This window comes from Lampetra fluviatilis, chromosome 25 (assembly GCF_964198595.1).
Source record: "Lampetra fluviatilis chromosome 25, kcLamFluv1.1, whole genome shotgun sequence".
NCBI classification, from domain to species: Eukaryota; Metazoa; Chordata; class Hyperoartia; order Petromyzontiformes; family Petromyzontidae; genus Lampetra; species Lampetra fluviatilis.
This window is the reverse complement of record NC_136299.1, coordinates 138639-164298: the sequence shown is the minus strand read 5'-3', so window position 1 is coordinate 164298 and position 25660 is coordinate 138639. Positions and strand designations below refer to the sequence as shown.

Below are 25660 nucleotides of genomic sequence, written 5' to 3'. Positions count from 1 at the left end.
GGGGTAGTGTGAGCATGCAGTGTCAGCATACCGAGTGTGTAGCCGGGGCCTAGAGTCTACACGAGACGAGTGATATGGGTGTAGCCAGAGGCGTAGGGTCTACACGAGACGAGTCTACACAAGAAGAGTCTACCCGAGACGAGTGATGTGTGTGTAGCCAGAGGCATAGAGTCTACACGAGAAGAGTCTACACGAGACGAGTGATGTGTGTGTAGCCAGAGGCATAGGGTCTACACGAGAAGAGTCTACACGAGACGAGTGATGTGTGTGTAGCCAGAGGCATAGGGTCTACACGAGGCGAGTCTACACGAGACGAGTGAGGCGTGGGTAGATAGAGGCTTGGAGTCTACACGAGTTCAGTACGGTGTGTTATAAGAAGAGAAGAGGTTACGAGTTGTACCGGTGTCTGGTGACCGTACGCGGAAGAATAGAGACTACACGTTGTATCGAGATAAGTGAAGATTTAATAAAAGAAGTGTGTTACCCGTCAAGGAGTTTCCTGCCGTCATTTCCAATACTTCACATGTGTAAAGACTGTGTCAGTAAGTCTCGAGGTGAAAACAAGGTGTCAGCGAGGCTGGATGCAAAGAGGTGCCAGAAAGTCTGGAGGGTCTTGGTTGGGAAATTCCCCAGAGGTCCTTGGTTGGGAAATTCCCCATAGTGTCCAAAAGAGACAGCTGGGGAAATTCCCCCGGAGAATCCACAAGGTTATAAGCAGGGCACGAAGGGATGTTCGGGGTCTGTGGAGAGGGATTTGGGCCATCGTCGCTGTCTTCACGCCAAAGCTGTCTTCACGTTATGGCAACCTCATTTGCCAGTAAAAATATGATAATTGGTTTTTGACCCTTCTATCTGGCAACAAAACTGACACCTTTTTTTACAAGGAGTCATGTTTGCATAGACCGCAATACCTGCAGTCATAATACAAACAAAAGAACATAACTCTGATAATGTGCACTGTCCTTGAAGTTAACCCATGTGAGACAAGGCTCTGAGGAAAGCTGTCTCGGGTGTGATTGTTTTGTAGGGCTATTATTTTACGATTTCCAGTGCCCTCACCGGTTTAAAATTACAGCACCTAAGAAAAAAGCAAGTGATAATGAGCCTCTTTATGAAAGGAAATGAAAAGTTACGTGTCTCGTTGATACAACTAATGTAGTAGATAGCTTAGCAAAAGGTGAAATTGCTGCTTCTGTCAGTTGTCGCTACGGTATCAATGAGCCAAACGTGAGATAAATTTAAAAAAGGAGACGAAAAAAGATCAGGCCGAGTGTTTCTGCTCATGCTCCTGGAAGTGCCACAGTGTCTTGTGTAACTTGTGATCGTACCATTGAAGAGATTGAGATTAAAGACCAATCGCAAAGTGGCACTCAGTGGGACCGGTTATTTGTGAAAAAGCACTGCAAATTTACGATCATTTATCCAGGTCTGAAGGCTTACCTGCTAGATACTTCTCTGCAAGCAATGGATGGTTTTTATGAATGTTAAAAAGACCGGCTCTGGTTTGACAGCAGAGGTCTCACTCCGAATTACTCGAGCAGCATTATCTCTTCATCCCCTGTGTAACGCTGTGTGTAGCTACCTGGTCAGTCGCTCCACACGAAGCTTTGGGTCTTCTCGGTCAGTCATGCCCTCCCTTCTCTATGCTTGCGGAACATCGACCCCCCCCCCCCTAATGGCACATCTGTGCCGGTTGAAAACGTGCAGGCTGGCTTACCTAGATCAATCCTGGGTTTAAACAGGATGGTTTGTAAGCTTATAAATCCTTGAAAGATCTGGACACATTCCCATCAGTGAGCTCCTCTAGCAGGCAAGGATGCATTGGCTTGGTTATGGAGCCCGCATGCCTAGCCACCACATGCCTAGCAACAGTATGCCCAAACAGCTTTTTTGGCTGGATAGAGGGGGGCTAAACGGGTGCGACTCGGGCTGGAAAATAGATGGACTGATGCGGTACAGGAGGATGTGGAGCTGAGTGGACTTGCCGAAGATTGGTACCAGCAGTGTCAAGATTGGCCTCTATGGAGGAGGCTCGGGAAGGACCCTACTGGTGGAGTTGGAGGCAGCCACCCTCCAAAAACAACGGAGGGGAGAGATGCAACGCTCACAACAACGAGCGGAGCACTGGGTGGATAAAGTGCAGCAAGTTGGCACATTAGGTGCATCTGCCAGTCATCTCAGTCAACCCATGGCATCTGGTTCTGTCCTGTGACCTGTCAGTGAATCTTCAACACTTCACCTGGCCTCAGAGTGCACTTGGCTTGACACAAGCACTGTGGTGACATCACCACCACTTCGTGGCGAATGGTGGCTCTTGTTGTTGATCGTCTCTGGACTTAGTTAAAGCAGGATTTGTGTTATGGGTTGTGTCGGTGCACTGTCATTCTGGTTCGTGGTGATTCCTCGGTTTGAGCTCTGTATGAAACTGGACTCCAGACCTCTTAGCGCGACACAAAACATCGCACCGTGTCTCTGACCATCACACTTCACCCATGGTACTTGTCTTGAATGCCCCGATTTAAATAATTGATACGTGATATGGCGGGAGAGGGTCTTTGGGGGACCCTACACAAGCCCCCAGGGTCTTGTGCCCGAGCCGGCTGTTTCATAGAGCACTGATCGAGCACCGATCGATCTATGGTTGAGCACCGACTGAGCTATGTTTCGAATACGTGTACCTATATGATTGAGCACGTTCGTAGAGCAGCTCATAATTTATCATTCATTCTGTCGCGGATTCATTCCGTCCTGTTACAGCTCACGTACACAACCATACACACGTGCACTAGACACGAGCAACGATCATGAACACTTTTTATCTGACGATACTCCACTCATCAAATATACAGCGCCTAAATCACTGACGTTCTAAAAGCATGTATCTGCAAAATAAGTTTTAATAAACCAAAAGTGGTGCCCATGGGTTGCTATGTGAGTATGGCACCAATGGTTGTGGGTTTGAAAGGGCCACCACCAAATGAGTATGTCAGCACTGATCGAGATGTTCCAGTATACGCCAGTGTACTACGCAGGCACTTCTCACAACGATGCTTATTCCTGCACCACAATGTCTCCCGCAGACGGGAAGCAGATGTGAGCACGAGCTCTCAGCGACGCTCCTACATCGATGTTTCCACCGCCGTTACGATAGAACTGCATGGCTGTACACGCGGTACACTGCTGGTTGATCAATAGGGTGCCGCAGTGGCGAGTTGTTAACTCCCTCGCCTGGTGTGCATGAGGTCGTGGGTTCGATCCCGACCCTGACATCTGTATATTTTGAGTTTGTATGTTCTCCCTGTGGTCACGTGGATTTTACTCCGGGTCCTCCACATTTATAAATGTGTTTAAGAGTATTTGGCTGACAAATGTCCACGTGATAGGCCACTTCGTTGAGCTATCATTTGTCGCCAGGTTGCTTCTGAAAACGAGCTCTATAGTTCAGCGGGGACCTTACCTGGTCAAATATATATTTTTTTATTTTAAAAGTTTACTTCATTTGTGACAGCAGCGTTCACGTGATTCACGAATGGAGCCATTCGGCTTGCCAGTGCCAAGTCACGTAGCAGCTGAAGAGAGGCATGTGTGCTCTGTGACCAATCTTTAGTACCGGTTAAGTCCAAAAAATGTAATTCTATTGGTTTAGGAATTTCCTCGTATGATTGGACGGACTGTGTATGACTGGGAATGTGACCCGGTCAAGTTAGATTAGGATTGGGTCACATACTGATCAGCTGACTTGTGTCCAATCAGCTGATTAGTTAAGAAATAATTTCCTTCAATTTTTTTATTGCAAAAAGTAAATGTGAAGTATATGGTTCTATATACTTTCAGTAAAAAATATATAAAGTACACTAAAATAGTGTGTGATAGAATGTTTTATCTCCACAACATAAATTCAACGCATGTATGATTCAACCGCTGTGTGTGGAGTGATCACATCATATCAGACCTGAACTCTGAACCAACTACATTTCCGTAGTGTATGAAGACTCCAAAACTGTCCTCTCTCCAGCATACTGTGCCTACAGTCTCAGGCGGCCACAAGGTGGTATTACAGCAAATAGGTTTCCAAGCTGCCGAGATGTTTCAGTTATCGCCTCGTATGCGTGTATCCAGCCTGGTGGCACAGCGGTAGAGCGGGCGGCTCGAAATCAGGTTGCAGAGTTCAAATCCTGGTTGGGGGGGGCGGTGGGGGGGCGCTGACTCAGCCCATCATCCCTCTGGGGTCGATAAAATGAGCACCACTTTCATGAGTGTCAATAGTGGTCATCCTATGGCTACTTTTTTCCCTACCCGCCATAGGAACGTGGCATTTCCACCAGTGGCTCTGGGCTATAAACAGGAAATTATCACCAATGCCTCTGCTCACTTGAGCAGATAATTAACAAACTATTTCATAACATTCTCTCCAGGAATTCCGGCTTTCCCTCTCATGCATTGTTGCGTAGCAGTGCTCAATGCCGTCGCAACTACACAGCGTCCAGAGGCACTTTTGTATGATGGAGGTTAAACTCTGTATGGCTGAGGGGCCTCTAGACACAATAATCAGTGCCAGCCTAGTAGAGAGTTGGCACTCAGCTTCTGGTGAGAAGAAATGAAAATCGATCAGTTACCCTTCACCAGGGGTCAATGCTCACAGCCCACATAAGTCGAGAAGACTTTGTGTAGTTACTCTATTACCCCACGAAGTACCCCTAGAACCCCGTTCGACTCAAAGCAATGGATTTGTGGAATGAATAGAGTCCATCGTCCCACGTCTAATAAATACAACCACGTACTTCACAACTCATCGCGCGTTCCAGGCAGTGGCAGAGAGGATCCTGTGATGACATCACCTCCCAGGGATTGAGCTCCAGGAATGTCACCGTCATTCTCACTTCCGCCGCTACCACCCCCTTTGGCTGCGACACTGTCCTGGTCGGCTTCCTGCGCCGCTTCGTCCTCAGCCGGGCTGCTCGTCCGAGCGGCCACCTCTGGCTCGTCCGCTTTCCGCCGATCGCTGACGCCACCGCCGCCGGCGTCGCCCTCGTCGCAATCGCCGCGTCCGTGCCCCTTGCGGAGGTCGTCGGCGTCTCCGCGACCCCGCTCCGGACCGCTGCCGCCATTGGCAGCGGCGTCGCGGCTCTGAGGCCTCCCCCTGCCGCCGCCACCCCTCTCGGCGTCGCTCGGCCCCTCCGTCTTACGGGAGCCACCCCGCGCGCGACCCTGGGGCTGGGCGTCCGTTGTGGCATCGCCGCTCCAAATGGTGGAGGTCTCCGTGTCGCTGAAGTAGCCGGGCTCGCCCGAGTAGTGTGTGGGGTAGGCGAGCAGCGGCGATGCCGAGAACGTGCGCAGGTCTCGCGTGGAGAACTGCACATTGTACGCCTCCCTGCACGCGGAGGCACGGAGTGGACGCACGGAGTGGACGCACGTATGTGTACGCATGTAAGCGTATACACAAGCTCAGCCCTGAGCTAAGCACGATCTGCCCAAAAGTACGAATGAATGGGATGTGATCAAAGCGGATACTGTACGACATTGAGGAAATAAAGGGGGGGGAAATCACTTCAGATTTATCTGCCACTCATAATGAGGCCCTTTGCAACTGTAATTGACGTAGATGTCCTTGTCCGTCTACATCCGAGTAAATGAGTCATTTATAGGTAAAATTATAATTTGGACCATGGCAGACTACTCTCTTCGAATAACCTCACGGGATATTTAAACGTTCGCCGTGAAGCAGAGGGACCGTCGTATTTTAAGGTCGATCCACCTGCAGTATTAATTGGGATGGGCCACTGGATCCAAACCGCGAACCTCTGCAACGAGCGGAGAATGCGGCACCGCTGGGCCACCGCGTCGCCACCCGTGTGCGTCGGGCGGCGCTCGTCGAATCTGAAACGCGGCCGAGACGTGCGCGAGCGAGCGATGTATCCTACGCCCCCCTCAGCACTCCCCCACGTGACGGTGCCCGCGATGCGCGCCCACGGGTGTTCTCGTACACAGGGTGAGTGCCCGACATCAGTGGCAGGTACTCGTCCACAGGCATCATGCGGTCCAGCGGCCGCCCCTCAACGAGCTTCTTCGCCCCCGATCCGGAGAGCACGTAGGCCAGGCTCCAGTAGGAGTAGCCGGGACGCACCAGGCCCCGCACCGGCGTCTGCACCGGCGCGTTGCCTTCGGCATTCCGCATCGCTTTTCGAGCCAGGTAGCTGCGCACAGGGCGACAACGCGGGCGCGGTTTTGCATCGCATCACAAAAGGGCGCAGTGTTGCGTCCATGAGCATCGTACGGAGCGAGGAGAGGATGATGTCACGGGACGGGGGAGGATGGAGGAGCCGGTCGTCGCCAGCGACGGCTTCCCGAGTCGTCGTTGCCGTCGATCACGATGTCGCATTCGACCACGCTGCTGCGCGTCAGCTCCGTCAAACTGCGACCGTAATCGAGTTCTCAGCTGGTAAACGAACATTCGTACCTGCTCTATTTTCCTGGTAGTCATCCTCTCAGGTAAGTTCCCTTCTTTCGCTGCCAGTTATGCAAAGTCAACCGGTTTGACGTTACTTTAGCGCTGCATCACTGCAGCCTTTTGCCCGAACTTCACACGAGATATAACGAAATCTTTCAGAGGTGAGCGACGGTGCGCAGTGTTGATCTCCACAGGCAATCCCTGAGCCAGTGGTAGAAATTCCACATATCCACGACAGGGCCATTCTACTCAAACAACCATTGTTGACACCCTCCCCGCAAAGAGGTCACAGATGGATCTAGAAGCCCACTAAGGCAGGGGGACGTTCTAAAATTTCAAGCTTTGGGGACCCACTCCATAAATTTAAAAGATCATTCAACGTGTTGTCTCTGGTAAATAGTAAATACCAATTGTTGTGGTGAAGCAGACAGCGCGGTGGTGGAGGATGAGGATGGGGAGGAGGGGGAGGAAGAGGGGGACGAGGAGGCGGCAGGTGTGGTAAGACGGTGTGTGATGTGGTCGCACTTCGCCCCTGGAGCCTGAAGCTGCAAGTTGCGTTGGGGAATCTGAGTGGCAGCCAGCCAATGCAAGTGGCCCCACAGCTCAAGGGGCAGCGGTGCTCTGGCTGGTGTCCAGTCACGGTCTGTGTGGCGCACACAGCTGGAGCGCGCGGTCCTAATATTACAAGCTTTTTAAACGAGGCCCCGAGATTATGAATAAATAAATGTTGTTGGTAAACGTCCTTCTCCAAGGTGGTAAGAGGAGGGGGGGGTGATCGCCCCCATTGTGTCCCCCCCACCCCACTCAGATTCGCCACTGAAAGAGGTACTAACTTTTTTGGCCCTTAAGGGGTGATAGGTAGTGATGACCCCGGAGTGGCATTTGAACTGTGACGACCCCAGCTGCGAGCCGAATGCTGTCGCTCCACCTCGCAAAGCAATTCCCTCCGCTTATTTTTAAGATTCAAAACTTTTGTTTGCCAAAAGTATAATATAGAAACACGGCCAACGGTCCGCTTGCCTCGCTCTTCGTGCTCGTTAAGATGACGTGCAGAGCAACGAACGTGCATGTGCGATGTGTGAAGTGCGCAGGGCTTCTGCGTGAGCGCACATGAGGTCCCACTCGAGCCCAGCTGCCGCTACTTCTGTCATAAGCCTCAGCAGGCGCTTCTTGAAGAAGAGCTCAAAGCGAACGTCATCCTCGAACACCACCACCTTCTCCATGCGCCGCTCCACGACCTGCACACGCGGACACACACATACGCGGCGGCCCGGCCTCGACACGTGGGCGCCCAGCGTACGCCCGGCGGCTCGCAACCGGAAAGTTGCTGGGCCTGAATCGGCGCTCTCTAACACTTGAACGACGGGTCGTCTACGAAGCTATAATACGTGGGAACTAATTGTATCTGCGTGTAAAGGCATTAATTTAAGAGTGCAAGCAACTCAAACAAAGTCTCAAGGTTACGCCTCGGTCACACACCATGCAAGCACAGGTGTCAGCTCTTGCACACCCAGTACAACACGGGGACCACATTCTGTCGTCATCTGGTTGGTGTGATGGCGGCGGTGAATCATTTGTCCAAAATATGGCCGGATGGCTCAGGGGTAGAGCGAGTGGCTCGCAATTGGAAGGTTGAGAGTTCACATCCTGGTTTGGGGGAGGTTGACTCATCATCACCCTCTGGGGTCGATAAAGTCAAAACCACTTTGTAGAACAGATCAACAAGTTGTTGTCGTGTGGGTAGACTTTCTCCCCACCATATTAATGTGAAACTTCCACCACTGGCTCTGGAGGGCTATACACCGGAAATGAGCATCAATGGTTTGGTGCACATTTCAGCAAAAAAGTCATGTACATGGCCGCACACGAGCGTCTCATGAGGGGACCCTGCTACCTTTCTTCAACAAGTAAAAACATCAGCTCCAGTACAAAAACAAAAACGCCCACTCTAGATTGTACCGGACTTAACTGTCATTAATCAAAACATCAAGGGACTGCATTGGCGTTGGGTTCCAAAAATGGGCAGCGCGATGCGGGATGGTGGCGCGTTACTGCTGGCCGTAGAGGACGCGAGCCGTTATCTGCCGTGCAGATGGCCGTGGGACGTCATTATTGCTTGCATGGCGCCGAGTGTCGTATCAATTTGTGATTTGCTTACCTTTCCTATACTTTGCACTCCTATCGTTTTTTTAATAGTTTGTTTTGTAACTTTCCGACCCCGTGCACCTACGAGACATCTGTGTGAGTAAAAGAGCTTCATACCTCATCGGATTTCTCCAAGATAAATAAAGATCCTGATTCTGAAGACCAGTGTTGATTTTCCAAGCCCAGCCTGCTGATGAGACTCAGAAAGTGAAAACCAGTCCAGGGTTTGCCAACTCAAACAAATGGCTGCTGTAAAACATTCCTCTGGAACATTTGATGGGGCGAGGGGCAATAGACATTCTACGTCACACGGGAGAGGCAGGCAATTCGTTTAAATGGTACCTACACTTGTCAATGAGGGCTTAAAACACAGAGCAAGACTCACCTTTATCCACCCCGGAGGCATGATGGGCTTAGCCATTCCCACATCGGAATATGAATTCGCAACCTTCAGGTTATGAGTTGAACACTCTGTTGCCACAGCAGCACATGCATTAAAAAAATTAAGCGCACGTGGCATCGGCTCCATCATTCCTATCGCGGCGGGAAATCGCCGCTGTGTTTCACAGTCTGCGGTAATTTCACAGAAGGAATGCTATGTGGTTGTGTGGAGTCCAAACTGAGTAAATGTGTGGTGACATTTTTCAAATGAGACAAATTTGGGCCAGCACACAATGCCCTATTGTCGTATGTACGATCACCGTACGTAGCCAACTGCTCATTCTACGGTCTTACAGGATTTTTAACGTCTACTGCGAAGCTGACAGCACATGGAATGTCATGGTTAACGAACGCCGCGGTAATAACCAGGGCTGCCTGGTAGAATTCGAACCGAGAACCTCTGCAACAAGGAACGAACGCGCGAGCCGCTGGGTCGCGGTCACCGCCCAAAATGCCAAGGCTCTGGCCTGGAAAGCTTTGAAAAGGCCTATCCTTAATGCAGACACCTATTGGCATTGGCACAGACATGCACATATGCGTGGGATTTTTTAAAACACAAATGATGCCCCTTACAGCCCCTAACAGATTGTTAGGTCAAGTGCTGTTAGCAAGCACCTCTTAAGGCTGGCATGGTGCATAAGGGAGTGGGGTTGGTCAGCACCATGTCCGGTCACCTTTGTCTCCCCAGTGCTGATATTTACACACTGCATCATGTACTCATTTAAGCTTGAGTCGATCTAGGACAGGGGTCAGCTAACCAAAATAACAAGAGCCACAATGCACCGTGGTGAATACGAGGCGGTGGTCCATAATAAATAACATCACGAAGCGGTCCTTGAAGAGCCGCGTGCGACTCCGGAGACGAAGTTTGCTGACCCCTGCTCTAGGGGAACCCCAAGGACAGGTTCGTATATTTGCCACCGATGTTGGCCGTGAGAAGGAATCGAACTCGGGTCGCCAGGTTCGTAACGCAGTGTGCGAAGCACTGTGACCACCACTCCCCCTTTGTCTTTGGCATTCGCATGCACGCACCTCTGTCCACACGTTGTAGTGACTGAGGAAGCAACCGATCTCTCCGCGCGTGATGTCGCGCCCCGTGTAGGGGTCCTGGTAGCCGGGCAGCATGTCAACGCCCATGGCGCGCAGCTGGGACGTGTTGAGGGACCTGCATGCTTGCACGTGCGCGCCACACAGACATGGGACACGTGAGCAAACTGATGCAAGATTTTCTTTCTACATTTAATAAAATGTCAAAAATTTGTTCTCAGAACGGTTTGTGACAGCCACTTGAGGCGACCGCACGGGGTTAGAGTTGGTGCACGGGGAGTCGCTGCTGTGTTGCACAGGCACGGTTACCGCGGTTACGCCTGTGACAAATTTATGTTCCCAGTGCAACCTCTACGGAATCGTCGGCACTGTTGGTCGACAATGCTCGAGACGTTTGGTTGAAACATTGTCACGTTAAATCACACGAGTTAACCTTGAATGTTCCTTCATTCGGGATCGTGAAGTGTGCTGATGCTGTCAACTAAAAAGACACGGGGCTTTTCCTGGGTAATAACGACAATGGACTCAGACCCAACCCACTGACCCCTGACCTCCCGTCCACAGCATCGATGACCTTTGCTTTCAGTTCCTGCTCGTGCAAGGCGCGCAATATGCGCACGCGCCGATCCGCGCGGCGCACCAGGCTGATCACAAACACCTGCACACACGCGCGTGAGTTCACAAAAGATAAGAGACAAAGATCCCCCGTGTAGCCTTGACAGACTGTGAGTGCTGTTAGCGACCACCTATTAAGGCTAGCGCGGTACACAAAGAAATGGGTGGCCAGCACCACACCCGGCCACCTTTGCCTCCCTAGTAGTGCAGTTTAAACATCGCACCAGGTACTAATTTGAGGCTGAGACGACCTAGGGGAGGCCCAGGACCGGTTCAAATAATTGTCACCGGTGTTTGGCCGTGCACAGGAACCAAAAGCGGGTCGCTGGATTCGTAGCGCAGCGCGCTAGCTGCTGCACTACGGCACCGTCAGGAAGTGTACTTTAGTCATGGGTGCTTTTGACAGCCGAGACTGTTGTCATTGTTGACAGTGTTTTGCGCGTTGCTGCCGAGGTTGTTTAAAAAACATGTATCGTTACAAGACCATCCCGCATGCGACCACCGGCACCTACATAATTCGTAAATTGCCGAAGAAGAAAAATACACGCAGGTATTGGAGGCGAGACAGTTTTGTCACCTGTCCGGGTTTTATGGGATTCATCCGGACAGTCTGGGAATCGGCGTCGGTGTTCGGGCGGCAGGAATTATTTCTACCGAGATCCGGTACTGGGGGCCTCATGTTGAACTTCATTGCGGTACTGAATAGTGCACTGGGTTGATTATAGGCGTAGGCCGACCGAGATGAGTTTGATCTGCAGTGGAAAAGGTGGCGGCGCAAAGGCGAGATGCCATCACGGCTAAATCTACTTTTGCTTCCAACGAGCAAAGCAAGTTGAGTTATGCCTCGCCGTGATAAGTCGCCCCAACAGTGCAGGCGGAATCTTTCCCCGATCGGCGTTGAGCTGTTGCAATCGATTGTACAGGGAGAAGTTCAGTGGCGGTGGTCACCTCGTCGAAGCCCATCTTGTCGGGGACACGCGGCGGAACGTACACGTGGGGGCTGGTCTCCAGCGGACCCCTCTCCACTGCACGCACCATCATCACCACCACCAAAACACAAATGTCCCCCATATAGCCTTTACTGCTGTTGAGGCAAGTGCTGTTCGCGAGCACCTATAAAGGCCAACACGGCATACGAGGGGGTGGGTGGCCAGCCCCACCCCTGGCCGCCTTTGTCTCCTCAGTTGCGATGTTTACATGCCGCACCAGGTACTCATTTGAGGCTAAGCAACCGCAACTCAGAACACGCAGTTGCGAATATCGGGGCCACTGCCAAGAAGCTCGCCATGACCAGCATCGCCAGGCTGCTCAAGAGGCATTTGCCATTTGGCATCTCACTGCAATGGGCAGCAAGTCAGGACAGCAATGCCCATCGCAGGCATGGGCCACCGCAGCACCGAGCTACACTAACTACGACATTCGGAACACACCCTGCACCCAGATATACAGGTTGCTTCAAAAAAATGTTAACACTTCTGAGAATTGTTTAACACGTAGGCTTTCATACTCTTTAGCTGTCGCCTGATTTGTCTGGCTGTCGCCTGATGAAGCTAGTTGTAATTACTGGCGAAACATTGTACTCAGATTGTAAATGTTGTGGCTGGCTCTCCAACACACTGATGTGCTGTACTTGTGACGAATTTGTATGTTCTGTTCATGTGACAACCCTTACTAGTTGGCTGTGTCGGGTGGTGGCGGGTTTTAACCCAAAAAAACCTCTTACTCCTGAGAATTTGCAACATTACCACAAGAAATGCTCTGGAGACCACCTGGAGAATATTCCAGGCAATGACAATGATGGTGAACAAGTGAAAACTGACTTTTTAAAGCTATTAATATACATTTGTTATCTTACAGTGTATTATCCATTCTTTTCACATTAAAAACGATAGTCCCATATAAGTGTTAACATTTTTTTAAACAACCTGTATTTACAACAAAGACCTACACTCGACACTGCTTCTGTGTGGTGGAAAGTCCACATTACTATGGCAATCACCGGGGGCTCCGATTAACCTGAACCCAACTCGGGGAGACGAGGGGTAGAATTGAAACTGAGCAGGATTTGAACTCGTAACCTTGAGCTCATGGGCAAGGCACTCCACCCGCGAAGCTACCACAGCTGATCTGCGTGTAAATGTTTTAACAAATATTTGTGAACATTATAGCGAGACGGTCCTGTCAAAATATATTACATCAATAAATGTAAATGTTTAGACGTGATATTTTGTAAACTGGCGATATTGAAGTGTGGCATAGTACAAACAGACAAATATCCCCTGTATAGCCTTAACAGGCGTTTGGGGCAAGTGCTGTTATCGAGCACCTATAAAGGCCGGCACAGCATACGAAGGGCGTCGGTGGCCAGCACCATAACTTAGTCTCCCAAGTACCGATGTTCACACAAACTATTAACAATATTTTTATTTTACCAGGTAAGACCCACTGAGCTATGTAGCTCTTTTTTAGAAATCGACCTGGCCTGAAATGATAGCTCAACGAAGTGGCTTTTCACATCGCACCAGGTACTAATTTGAGGCTGAGCCGACCTAGGGGAGGCTTGGCATTGGCCTTGAGCGAGAATTTAAATCAAATCACCGGGTTCGAAGAGCAGCACGTTGACCGCTACAAGACAAAGATCCCCCGGATAGCATCAATACTGTTGGGGCAAGTGCTGATAGCGAGGGGGTGGTTGGCCAGCACAACGCCCGGCCGCCTTTGTCTCCCCAGTGGTGATGTTTACACACCACACCAGGTGCTCATTTGAAGCCGAGTCGACCGAGACGAGGCCCATAAACGGTTCAAATAATCGTCACTGGTGTTGGCCATGAGTGGGAATGGAACTTGGGTCGTCAGATTCATAGCGCAGCGTGCTAACTGCTGCACTACCGCACGCACACACGTCCGGGTTGCATGCGCTGTGCTTGCGCAGTGGCGACACGGCCGTCGGGGATGTGTGTGGTTTTGCGCGTGTCGTGCTCAACGTACACATGATCTCCAGGTGGGCGTGCACAAAGTTGTCCACCGCATCCTCATGGGATAGGTGGGGCCGCGTGGGAACCTCCAGGTACCCAAACACCCTCTGGTTGCACACGTACATAGGAACCTCTGCAGGAGCGGGGGGCAAAGAGGGGTTACAGAGAGCTGAGATCCATCACGCCGCTACTAACACGCCTGCTGGGGCGGCTCGCGGATGTCGCCGCATGTCAACTGCAGTGGAGGGATCTGGCGGAGGGTAAAGAGCGGTGGCGAGGTGCGGTGGTGGCGTCGACGACTTTGGCCACAGGTCTCGGGTTATGAAAGGTCCTTTGTTGGGTCTTCTTGGCCGGGCGGCGTCAAATCCGCGGTACTTATCTTATCAACCTTATCAACCTTGTCAACCTTGGGGGGAGGATGGGTCGAGTCAAAAATAGGACCAGGATTTGAACTCAGGACCTTCCGATTGCCAGCCGCTCGCTCTCCCACCAAGCCCCCTCGCACGCGGTTAGGATCGAAAGCAGGCCTCTAAGTTATTAACGTCACCGTTGATTTGTTGTCAACTCCGCGTGCCCCAACGGCCTTGCACGTCCCGCGGCCCGTGCCGGCGACCCCCCCTGCATGCGCTCACCAGCCTTGCGCGCGGAGAACGCGAACGCCATTATGTCGTCGAGCGCCCACGTGTAGTGCGGATGCGGCGGGTAGAAGGTGAGATGGCGCGCACGCGCCCGCCGCAGGTCCAGCAGCATGGTCGAGTGCACCATGGGCACTGGGAAGCAGCCGCGCTTGCGCCGCTCCCGGATACGAGGGTACTCCGGGGTCCGCTTGTAGTAGCCCTGCGGGCACAGCATGGGGTGAGCCGCCAGTTCGGCGCTATGACGACGTCTGCCCGGTTTAAACATTGCCGTTGGAATTTGCGGATTTCTCTTTTCTCACACCGGCTGCCCCACTGTCAGCCTACGGAGTGGGTTCAGCACTGGCCTCCTTTGTCATTGCCGCTCTCTCATCCAGGGCCTACCACACTGTCTGGCAGCCCTCCTCAAAACACAGGACTCAGCCAACCACTGGAACCTACACCTCGACTCACTCACTGTCTCTTTCTGAACCAAGCCCGTGCTTCTGGCACAGTGCCGTTTCTCCGTGTGGCTGCTCCAATCGTTGTGGAATCGCATCCTAGCTACAACATACGCAGCAGCAGCGGTGTCATGAAATTCGCCACCACTTCTAAGAGGCGGTTGTGAAAGCTGCTGTCGTCCGTTTAGTCGGTACATGACGAACCCCCAAGTCGCCACTAGAAATAGTTTGAGCCTTTCGTGAAAAAACATTTGCACGTTATTAATAGTTGTTATCATGGTGTGTATTTAGTTTAACTAGGTAAGGAACCAGGTAAGGAACTGTAAGAGACAAGAATAGTCTCAAGGGTAGCCTTCTGAAATGCAGGCGTTGTCCTCGTGTTCGGACGCGTTCACATGAAGCCACGTGTCTGGCTTCGGCCCTTCCCCTGGTTTGCTGACCGTCAGGGCCTCTCCCAGCTGGCAGGCAACCCGCGGGTAACATCCTGTATCACCTCCTGCTCGTCGCAACGGCTCTACAGCATGCCTGCCCTTGCCCTGCTCGATAGCCATTAGCCAAGGAAGTTGTCCTCAGTCACTTTGGTAATAACTAATGCATATGTAGTGTTATGTTGCGCTGTTTTATCTTCTGATTCAGTTGTTTTGAGTCTGCATTAAATGGAAATGAAAACGCTGTAAGATGTGCGTGACTTTAAAAAAAAGTGTCAACCGTGCATTCCAGTTTGACTATCACGAGCAATTTAACTTTTAAACGTTTACCATTGTTGTTAAAGAGTCAAGAGTATACGTGCAATTCCATTCATCGGTCCGTCGAGCACGAGGTTTTTACAGCTCACGTCAACTAGACGGAGCACGAGGACTTTGTGGATGGCTTGCCACACAGCCGCGGACAGGGGCTCCCCACAATGTGATCGGCTCTGTGGCATAGCCACTCGTCTGCTCGACAAAGTGCATGGGCACCTCTCGTTTGTTGGAATGAATAACAGGCTAACTCAGGTACCCACGCGCGCGTGTGTGCATGTACACACAAGTAGTGTAGTGGCTTGCACACTGCGCTACGAACCCTGTCGACCCGAGTTTGATTCCCACTCAGGAACAATAACAGTGGTGAATATTTGAACTGGTCCTGGACCTCCCCCCTAGGTCAACTCGGCTTTAAACAAGTACCTGGCACGGTGTGTAAAACATCAGCACTGGGGAGACAAAGGCGGCCAGACGTTGTGTTGGCTACCCACCCCTTTGTGTGCCGTGCCGGCCTTCATAGGTGCTCGCGAACAGCACTTGCCCCCAACAGTCTATTATAGGCTATATAGGGGGATCTTTGTCTTAATGTCAAAATAATTTAGTCCATTTGGCATTCCAAGACATTCTCAAAGCGCGAAGCTATCACAAAGGAAGGAGCTGTTTCACAGACAATCTGCAGTGGTTCCACAGTAGGGGCGACATTTCTCTGTGCAATCCCAATTGAGTGATTTCCTGGTAGAAAAAATAATAATTTGGCACATGTGGACCAAGACACCGGCACATAATAGGCTACTCATTTCGAATGACCTCACCAGACCTTCCAAGTCCACGGTGAAGCAGAGGGCGCATGGTATATCATAATTCAATGCACTCGCGGTATTAACCAGAGCAGCCTGCCGGATTCTAACTGCGAACCTCTGCAACAAAGCGGCGAACGCGCCACCAATGGGGCCACGTCACTGTGCCCGCCCCCAGGGGTGTGTGTGCGTGTGCGCATGTACGCAAGCCCGCGGATGTGTGTGTGTGCTACCTGGGTAGTGATGCCACACCAGAAGTTGGAGTAGGCAGACCGAGACTCCATCATGGGGGCAACGATCGTGCGGTTCTGGCTGATCAGGAAGGAGATGATTTGCGAGTCCACGATCACGTTGTCTGCATCCACAAACTACGCGCACATGTACGGGACGCACGGGCAACAGCAACGCGACTCGTACAGCCTCGCAACAATATAAATACAAATATCCCCCAAATAGCCTTAATACCCTTTTGGGGAAAGTGCTGTTAGCGAGCACCTATGAAGGCTGGCACGGCACACGAGGGGGTGGGTGGCCAGCACTACACACGGCCACCTTTAACAGCCTCACAATGTCACTGTTGCCCTTAAGTGAGCTGCAGGACTCTCCATCAGAAGTTGCCTTAGATTCAGTAGCGGCTTTGCCTTTCGAACATGCGGTGACACGACGAGTCATCATCTTTTGATGCCACCGTCCGCCAATAAATTATTCTGGAAATGAATTGAGGAACCGTCTGGCCAAGTCTAGGGCACGATGGGTCAAATCTGCCTTTGGAACACGGAGCAGCCAATTGTCTCATTGTTTTTTCGTTAAAGTCACATATGTAGAAATAAAATAACATTTAAATAAATTAAATTAAAATAAATCACGACGTTTTGAAGGCAACACAAGCGCTCATCATCAGGTGGAAATGGGGTGAAACATATAGCGAGGGAACACACAGGGGGACACCACGTACATAGTACATAGAGAACGGTAAACTGCACAGAAGCAAATGCAACAAGAAGATGGGAGACGAGAAACTCAACAGACCTTAGAAACATAATGTGATGCAAACCAGTCGGCCAACAACACAGTTAGACACTAATCTGGTTGACCACGTATTTCAAAAGACTGCTAAATCTCTCGTGTTCATCATCTGGGCTGAACATGCCAACGTAAAACAGAGGACAATGACTCGTGAACAGACACGAGGTACATATACAGAGAAGACACAGGGAAAGATATTTTTGGGCAGCTCAGAGGGACAACCAGAGCAACACCACACTAAGAGACATACATACATGCAGAGGCACACACAGAAAGACGCCTGGATGAATAACGTACAGGGACTTATATTGGGTGTAGTGGTGGGGGGAGGGGCGAAGCGAAAGCAACAAAACATAAGGGAGAACATGGTAAAACAGAAACGACGACAAAAACGACATGGTAAACAAAAACTAAGCAAAATCGCAACACGTAGAGATACATACCGAAAAAAACAATGAGTATAATTTCTGCAGTCACGAAAGCTTCAATCCTCGATTATCAGCCAATCATCATCAGGCTGGGTGCTGCTATACGCCAATAGAATGTGACGCTTCGTGTTCAGCCGCTCATGTAAACATTAATCTTCCGACTGCTTCGACATCACAACAACTGATTTTGACGCACCACCACCCGCAAGATTTTCAGACCGGGGTTGTTAATTATGGGAAAATAAATAATTATTGCGATTAATGTGCTTTTTTTTATTCTGTGCACCACCACCGACGTCCCACCAATACGTTCACATGTTACTTCACGCAGTGAGTTACTGAGGAGCAAATATTCTGAGGTTTGTAGACAGCCGTGCGTGTATGACTGCTGAACAGTGCGTATACACAGTCGAATTGCACAGCTGTACACTTTGCAAACAAATACAGGCAAAGTTTACGACCTTTCTAAACTCTGCGCAGAAAGCCACCAACGTAAACACGAACAATGGCTTGCGCTCACATGTAGAAGCAATGCACGCACGTGCTGAATGGTCGTAAAACGCAAGTCCACCAGGGCAAATAAAAAAAAATCTGAATCAATTAATTCACGCAGAAATCAGTGTGGCACGTGACAGCACAGGTTGCGTGGCACAGTGATCAGTGCGCTGCGCTGCACTGCGAGTTCAATCCCCACTCACGATCAATCACAGTGGCAGCAAATACTTGAACTTGTTCTGGGCCTCCCTTAGGTCAACTCAACCTTCCTTAAACAAGTGCCTGGTGCAGTGTGTAAAAACATTAGCATCGAGGAGACGAAGGTGGCCGGGCGTGGTGCTGGCCCTCACCCCCTCATATGCCGTACCAGCTTTGTATGTACGTATGTTAAACTTATTTTGCATCGTACGTAGCCAACCGTGCTAACCGGAGGTGCAGAACTATCATAGATGCTCGCTAACAGCACTTTCCCAGACAGTCTGTTGAAGGCCATACTGCATGGGAGACCTTTTGTCTTTGCTGTACACAGCCCTACGGAAAGCCACACACGACAAGGCTTCATCAAGCGTGGACTACGCACCGCTCACTGTCCTAGTCCTGTACTTATCAAGGTCCAGTTGAGCGTGGGCGACCGCGTCTACACATGGTAGAAGCCGCCCGTGATACGGGGGAGGGGGGGGCACTCACAAAGATGAAGTCGGACCAGCGATTGCGGGCGTGCATCAGTGCTGTTTGCCGTAGCCGCATGACGTGGTCGTAGCGCGAGGATGGCCAGTGCCGTGGGCCGATCTCGTCTGCGTAAAACCTGGGGGCACGTGCCAACATCAACACACCAGACGCTAACCACCGCCGCCAACATCATTAGAATTCTCAACCAGTCAGCCAAAATGGGTTTTTATTAGAATTGGCAATCGGGGCACTATTCGAGTCGTGAGAACGATCAATCGGCAACCAATGGAATGATCGGAATTGTGAATCATTCTGTGATGGAATTATTTATTATTTTACGGGCAATAATTACGTCAACTTGCAATGTACACTCAAAGAATGAGACAGAACGACTCAGGAGCGAGGAGGAACCACAGACGAGCAGGAAAGCAGCAGCAACGCTGTGAGCCGGCGCCAACAATTGTCTTCATCGGTGCAAGTAACAAGTACTTACATGCGAGACAAAACCAGAGCGCCCAGAGAAAACCCACGCGTGCAAGGGAGAAACACTAAATTTCATACAGATGGAACAGATGGGACCGAGTCAGAGTATGGTATCCCTTCAATGCACACAGGAAGGGAGTGTTTCAGCATCTGTGCAGCGATGCAGCAACCCTCTGCTGCCTACACTGCACTTGGCCGACAGGCCACGTGCAGTGGAATCACCGCTGCCCAGCTAGGGGTCAAGTCCGGGTGAGCAGAGACCTCAATCACCCGTCTCTCCCGCACGCACGCACGCATGCACGCATGCACCTGGGCTGGTCCTTGTGCGTCCACGCCACGTGGTGGTATGTGTGGCCCACGGCCGACAGCCACTCCTCCAGCATGGCCGTCGTGTTGTCCACGTTGTGGTCAGTGGCGATCCTGCAGGGGTGGAGACCACGCACCCTGGCTCAACAGGCGAGCGAGAATCCCTTGCGGGCCTTCGCAGAGTGTTAACGAGCAGACAGTACGCCTCCTGCGGATACACATCTGTCCCCTATACAAGCGTTGTTTAGACATCCCATCAGCCACACAGCCTCCTTCTGGGAGTGCACAGTACCAGCAGCATTGGTTCAAGATAAGAAAACTCTGGACAGGTTTCGACCTTCAGTGTTTCATCAGCTGGGTCAGGCCAGCTCGAAGCAAGTCTGGTGAACTACTCTAGTTATTTTTTTTTCATTTACGTTTGTTTCCCCAAGCAGGCCTCACCGAGTCTTCAGACCCCTTCTGGGGGTCCACCCGTGGCTACCACTTCACGGTGTTCCTCCCCACAGAGAACTCCGTCTGCTGTCGCCAGTCCCGCCTGTGGTAGTGCGCCTTAGTGTCTAAATCTTATGTAGTCTTTTTTGTATTACTTTAGTATAAATACATGTTAATTTTGATTCATATGTTATTTTTTTCTAACTTTATGTGAACGAAAAGACACATTCGCCCGTTTTCTCATTGAAAATAGGTACATTTCAAAATATCACTGTCCTGGTCACAAAAGCAAAGTTTATGGGGAATAATAGCCATTTTCTGTACTATTGAGGCATAAGCCATTAGGAAATAGCTTACTACCCAGGAACAAAAAATTGTGTTACATCGTGTTATTAATATTACAAAATAATGGCCACCATACTGCAGAGCCAGCATGTGCAGGACAGGCACGGTGGACACCAGATCTTACAGCGCTGCCTCTGGAAGACTTCCAAGCGGAAACATTGCCACGTGTGTGCTTGTGCACACCACACATGGCTCTACGATGACTGGGAGCGGTCTGATCGCTGGAAGGAGGGAAACTGCTTTCACAAATAACGGTAAACACGACCCTCGCTATCTTATCGGTAACTCCTGTTATCCATGGGAACCAATCAATCGGCAATCCATCCTGTTATCTGCCGATTCCACTGTCCATCAATGCATGGAAAAGAAGAGTGAAACACCACAGGAACGCGATTATCTTCCAGTGATTATTATAAGAGACAGGAGGAGTTGTGCTCAACGTTGAACATGCTGTAAACATTTCCTGGGGATGAGACAGGTTAAGGGATAGAACTGTGTAGGACAGTGTTCTTCATTGCAAGGCCCGCGGGCCACTGGCGGCCCCTGGTGGCCTTTCATGCCGCTCCTGATGTGCAGCCCCCGACAATACACAAATGGTGAAAACACCCCCCATCATCATCGTGCTGTCAAATCCCCAATGGTTTCAAATGGGTGGCGATCCTCACACTGATGTCTTATCGGCGAAAGTGGCCTCCACTCTGAAAATTAGTGAAGAACACTGGGTTAAGGTATTGGAAGAGATGGGAGTTCATGTAATTTGTGGCCAGGTCTGTATAGCTCAGTGGGCCTTACCTGAACAAATAAAAGCGCTTTATAGTTTGAGTTTCATAGATAGTTTAAGTCCCTTCCCAGGCCATCGCCTTCTCTCGCGATGCAGCAATCCATCACGCTCCTACACACGAGCCCATTTCATGGTTCTGTGCTCATGGCAGATGCATTCCCTCCCTTACGTTGGCGTAGACCAAAGTACGTTCCGCAGACCTACATTCAGCGTGTCACTGTTGAAGCTTTGTGCGTGATGGCCCCTCGTAGGCGCTGCTCAAGGGCACGTTTCGTGTTGTCCGCCCACGTGGCAAGTACAGCGCTCTGCTAGATCACCACAGACGTTCCGACGTGCAACAAGAATCTCTCACCGCTGCTATTCCTTGTTAAGGCTTACCGAACTCAGGTTGAAGGCATGAATGCATTAGCTCCTGCCCGTCCGTCTACCCGTGTCACAGTAACCATCGTAGAGATGATCCAGTATTTGAAAACGCTTCAGTAGAAGTGCATGTGTTAACTATTAAGGATTTACAGGAAACAGCAAGTTGATTAAAGTGGTACTTCAAGACGTGGTAATGAAAACTATCCTGATGACACCTTTACACGACAGACGACACCGCACCAGTCATTCGGTCACCTTCTGGAAGACATCTCTCTCAATGTAAAGCAGCGCGTTCAAAACCATTTTGTGGAAGACAGACGGACGGTCCCCATTGCACCGTATTGTTCTCGTTATAAGACACACGTGCCTTCCCCCAGCATCCACTCACGAACAAAATTAACCCAACATTTATGGGTGCATCTTACAATATGGTTTTGATTACTAAGGGCATGGGGTTCATCAGTGAGGGGAATATTGCAGTAGTTCATTTCCAGGCCACACCGCGGGCCACTAGCGGGCCCTGGTAGCCTTCTCGTGTGGCCGCTGATGTGCCGCCCCCGACAATACACAAATAGTTAAAACAATACACAAATAGTGAAAACATCCCCCATAATCATCATCATTATGCTGCTTTCAAACACAACAATGGTTTCACGTGTGTGACGGCCCTCACACACTGACGATGTATTTTCAGCAAAAGTGCCCACCCTGAAAAGGAGAGAAGAACACTGGGCTTCAGGTATTGGCAGAGATGGAAGTTGATGTCAAAGTGGCACGAAGAGGCGGGTGGCACAGCGGGTGATTGTTCAGCACTAGCGCACAGATGAGGTCGCCTCTCCCCTTGATCTAAGCGTGCACCCTCCTCTCTCGTCCATGGCTCGGCAGCAGTGAGCGAGCTGCGTTCTGTTTCGTGTAGGCCACGCAATAAGAGAGGGAGGGTTTCTTAATTACAAGTGTGACGGAGCTCTTGGATGGGCTGCTCTTGGAGACGCCTACGTTGTGGCCCGGCGGTAGTGCGAGCGACTCGCAAGTTCGAGTCCTCACTGGAATGGAGGAGGGTGTTGACTCAGCCCATTATGCCTCCGGGGGGTCGATACAATGGGTACCGCTCTGTTGGGGAAGTCACCAGTGGTTGTCCTGCAGCGAGACTCGCCCCCACTCGTCTAGGAATGTGGAATTTACATCGCGGACTCAGTACTGAGGACTGAAAACTGGAGATGGGCAGCAATGCCCGAATGCTCATTACAGAAGGAGGAAATCCCTTTTGCTCTGACCGCACTCTATTGATTTATACGCGGGTTGGTTCATTGATAATTCCAGTATTTTGTTTTACCAAGGTAATTTTGTTTTAATTACCTTGCGTTATAAGGGACTCACCTTTCAAAGCTCAACAAAGTGCATTAGCTCGTCACTGTGAGTGATGTCAGCTGTCCTCGTTGCTCACGGGGTTACAGAGTCGAGAGAGGTCGAGAGAGTGGCAGGTCGAGGCTTCGCGGGGAGTGTTCAGCAGATAATGGCAGCAGATGGTGTGGTGGTGCTGGTGATGATGGTGATGAGGGTGGTGGTGGTGATGAGTGTGGTGGTTGATGGTGGTGGTGATGAGGGTGGTGATGAGGGTGGTGGTTGAGGGTGGTGGTTGAGGGTGGTGGTTGATGGTGGTGGTTATGAGGGTGGTGGTGATATGGGTCATGGTTAATGGTGGTAATGATGAGGGTGGTGCTGGTAATGATGAGGGTGGTGGTAGTGATGAGGGTGGTGGTTAACGGTGGTGATGATTGTGGTGACGTGAGCCAAGTGATGAAACAGGTTGTGAGCCTTGCGTGGGAAGAATGTCACCAGAAATTAGTGAGGATGTGAGAGGTCACTGAGAGTGAGGGTGAATGGAGAGTGTGAGTGTGGATGAGAGTGAATGAGAGTGGGTGAGAGTAAATTAGAGTGGGTGAGTGCATGAGATTGAATTCGAGTGGGTGAGTACATGAGAGTGAATGAGAGTGGGTGAGAGAGAATGATAGTAGGTGAGAGTGAATGAGAGTGGGTGATGGTGAAAGTGAATGAGAGTGGGTGAGAGTGAATGAGAGTGAATGAGAGTGGGCATGTAAGAGTGAATGGGTGAGGGTGAGTGAATGAGAGTGGGTGAAAAATAAAATTAAAAATTACTAAAAGTAATCATAGAAATAAAATAATAAATCACGACGTTTCGGAGGCAACACAAGTCTCCGTCATCAGGTGGGACCGTCACAGCTGAATTTACTGTATTAATATTAATACATGACTTTACCGAAAAAACCTAAGAGTATGAATCCTTGCAGTCACGAAAGCTTCAAATCGAGAGTGGGTGAGTGCATGAGAGTGAATGAGAGTGGGTGATTGCATGAGAGTGAATGAGAGTGGGTGAGTGCATGAGAGTGAATGGGAGTGGGTGAGTGCATGAGAGTGAATGAGAGTGGGTGAGGGTGAATGAGAGTGGGTGAGTGCATGAGAGTGAATGGGAGTGGGTGAGGGGGGCTCCCACCAGAGCGCCGTGCGGTCCCGCGGGTGCGCCATCCTCTCGATGCCAAGCAGCGCGTACGGCAGCGAGTGGGCCGCGTTGCGCGCCAGCAGCGCCACGGTGACCGTGGGGCTCCGCGAGGGGCTCTCGCCCGCGAGCCGCTCCTCCATGAAGTAGCAGCTGGCGGGCCGCGACACCCACGGGCTCAGCAGCAGCAGCAAGGGCAGCAGCAGCAGCAGGGGGCGCGGGCCCCACGCGGGCAGGGACCGCGAGGCAGGCATCGGGGAGAGCGAGGGGATGGCGAGGGGAGAGCGAGGAGATGGCGGGAGGAGAGCGAGGAGATGGCGGGTGGATGGTGAGGGGAGAGCGAGAGGAGAGCGAGGGGAGAGCGGGAGAAGAGCGAGGGGATGGTGAGGGGAGATCGAGGGGATGGTGAGGGGAGAGCGAGGGGATGGTGAGGGGAGAGCGAGGGGATGGTGAGGGGAGAGCGAGGGGATGGTGAGGGGAGAGCGAGGGGATGGTGAGGGGAGAGCGAGAGGAGAGCGAGGGGATGGTGAGGGGAGAGCGGGGGGATGGTGAGGGGAGAGCGAGGGGATGGTGAGGGGAGAGCGAGGGGATGGTGAGGGGAGAGCGAGGGGATGGTGAGGGGAGAGCGAGGGGATGGTGAGGGGAGAACGAGGGGATGGTGAGGGGAGAGCGAGGGGATGGTGAGGGGAGAGCGAGGGGATGGTGAGGGGAGAGCGAGGGGATGGTGAGGGGAGAGCGGGAGAAGAGCGAGGGGATGGTGAGGGGAGAGCGAGAGGAGAGCGAGGGGAGAGCGGGAGGAGAGCGAGGGGATGGTGAGGGGAGAGTGGGAGAAGAGCGAGGGGATGGTGAGGGGATGGTGAGGGGAGAGCGAGGGGATGGTGAGGGGAGAGCGAGGGGATGGTGAGGGGAGAGCGAGGGGAGAGCGGGAGGAGAGCGAGGGGATGGTGAGGGGAGAGCGGGAGATGAGCGAGGGGATGGTGAGGGGAGAGCGAGGGGATGGTGAGGGGAGAGCGAGAGGAGAGCGAGGGGAGAGCGGGAGGAGAGCGAGGGGATGGTGAGGGGAGAGCGGGAGAAGAGCGAGGGGATGGTGAGGGGAGAGCGAGGGGATGGTGAGGGGAGAGCGAGAGGATGGCAGGAGGAGAGCGAGGGGATGGTGAGGGGAGAGCGAGGGGATGGTGAGGGGAGAGCGAGGGGAGGACCCGGGGGATCCGTGGGGAGAGGACTCGGGGCGAGCGAGGAGACGGAGCGCACCGGGGAGAGCGAGTCGGCTCACACGGCGGCGGCCTCGGCAAACAGGAGGAGGAGATGGAGGAGGGGGGGCGTGGACTGGCCACACATGGGCAAAGGGAGGCGGGATTCGTGGAGAGAATGACGATGCTCGCACGCTTCAAGCGTCGAACAGCTATATCGATCGTTTAAATACCCGCGCATCCACAAGTTCAAAGTTAATGTACTGTACAAGTGTAAACGTTTATTGAGGGACTGTGGTGCTGCATTGGTGTGGTCTGAGATAGGGCTGAACGATTAATCG

At 51.6% G+C, this 25660-nt stretch overlaps 1 protein-coding gene across 3 annotated transcripts; it reads right to left on the bottom strand.

Annotated features, from left to right (window-relative positions):
* Positions 1 to 541: 541 nt before the first annotated feature.
* On the bottom strand, positions 542 to 24609 carry LOC144941629 (procollagen galactosyltransferase 1-like). Of its 3 annotated transcripts, XM_078867949.1 has the most exons (12): positions 24127 to 24609; positions 19697 to 19807; positions 18923 to 19040; positions 16520 to 16654; positions 14304 to 14508; positions 13685 to 13804; positions 11645 to 11721; positions 10633 to 10739; positions 10067 to 10199; positions 7559 to 7686; positions 5985 to 6194; positions 542 to 5371 (listed from the first exon to the last, which is right to left on the bottom strand). In XM_078867949.1, the coding sequence occupies exons 1-12, from the start codon at positions 24381 to 24383 to the stop codon at positions 4783 to 4785; spliced, it is 2190 nt and encodes a 729-aa protein (XP_078724075.1). In that variant the 5' UTR covers positions 24384 to 24609; the 3' UTR covers positions 542 to 4782. The 3 variants fall into 3 exon arrangements, with proteins under 3 accessions (XP_078724075.1, XP_078724076.1, XP_078724077.1); XM_078867950.1 differs by lacking the exon at positions 19697 to 19807 and having other exon boundaries at positions 24127 to 24608; XM_078867951.1 differs by lacking the exons at positions 19697 to 19807; positions 24127 to 24609 and adding an exon at positions 19398 to 19448 and having other exon boundaries at positions 543 to 5371.
* Between the last annotated feature and the right edge of the window lie 1051 nt (positions 24610 to 25660).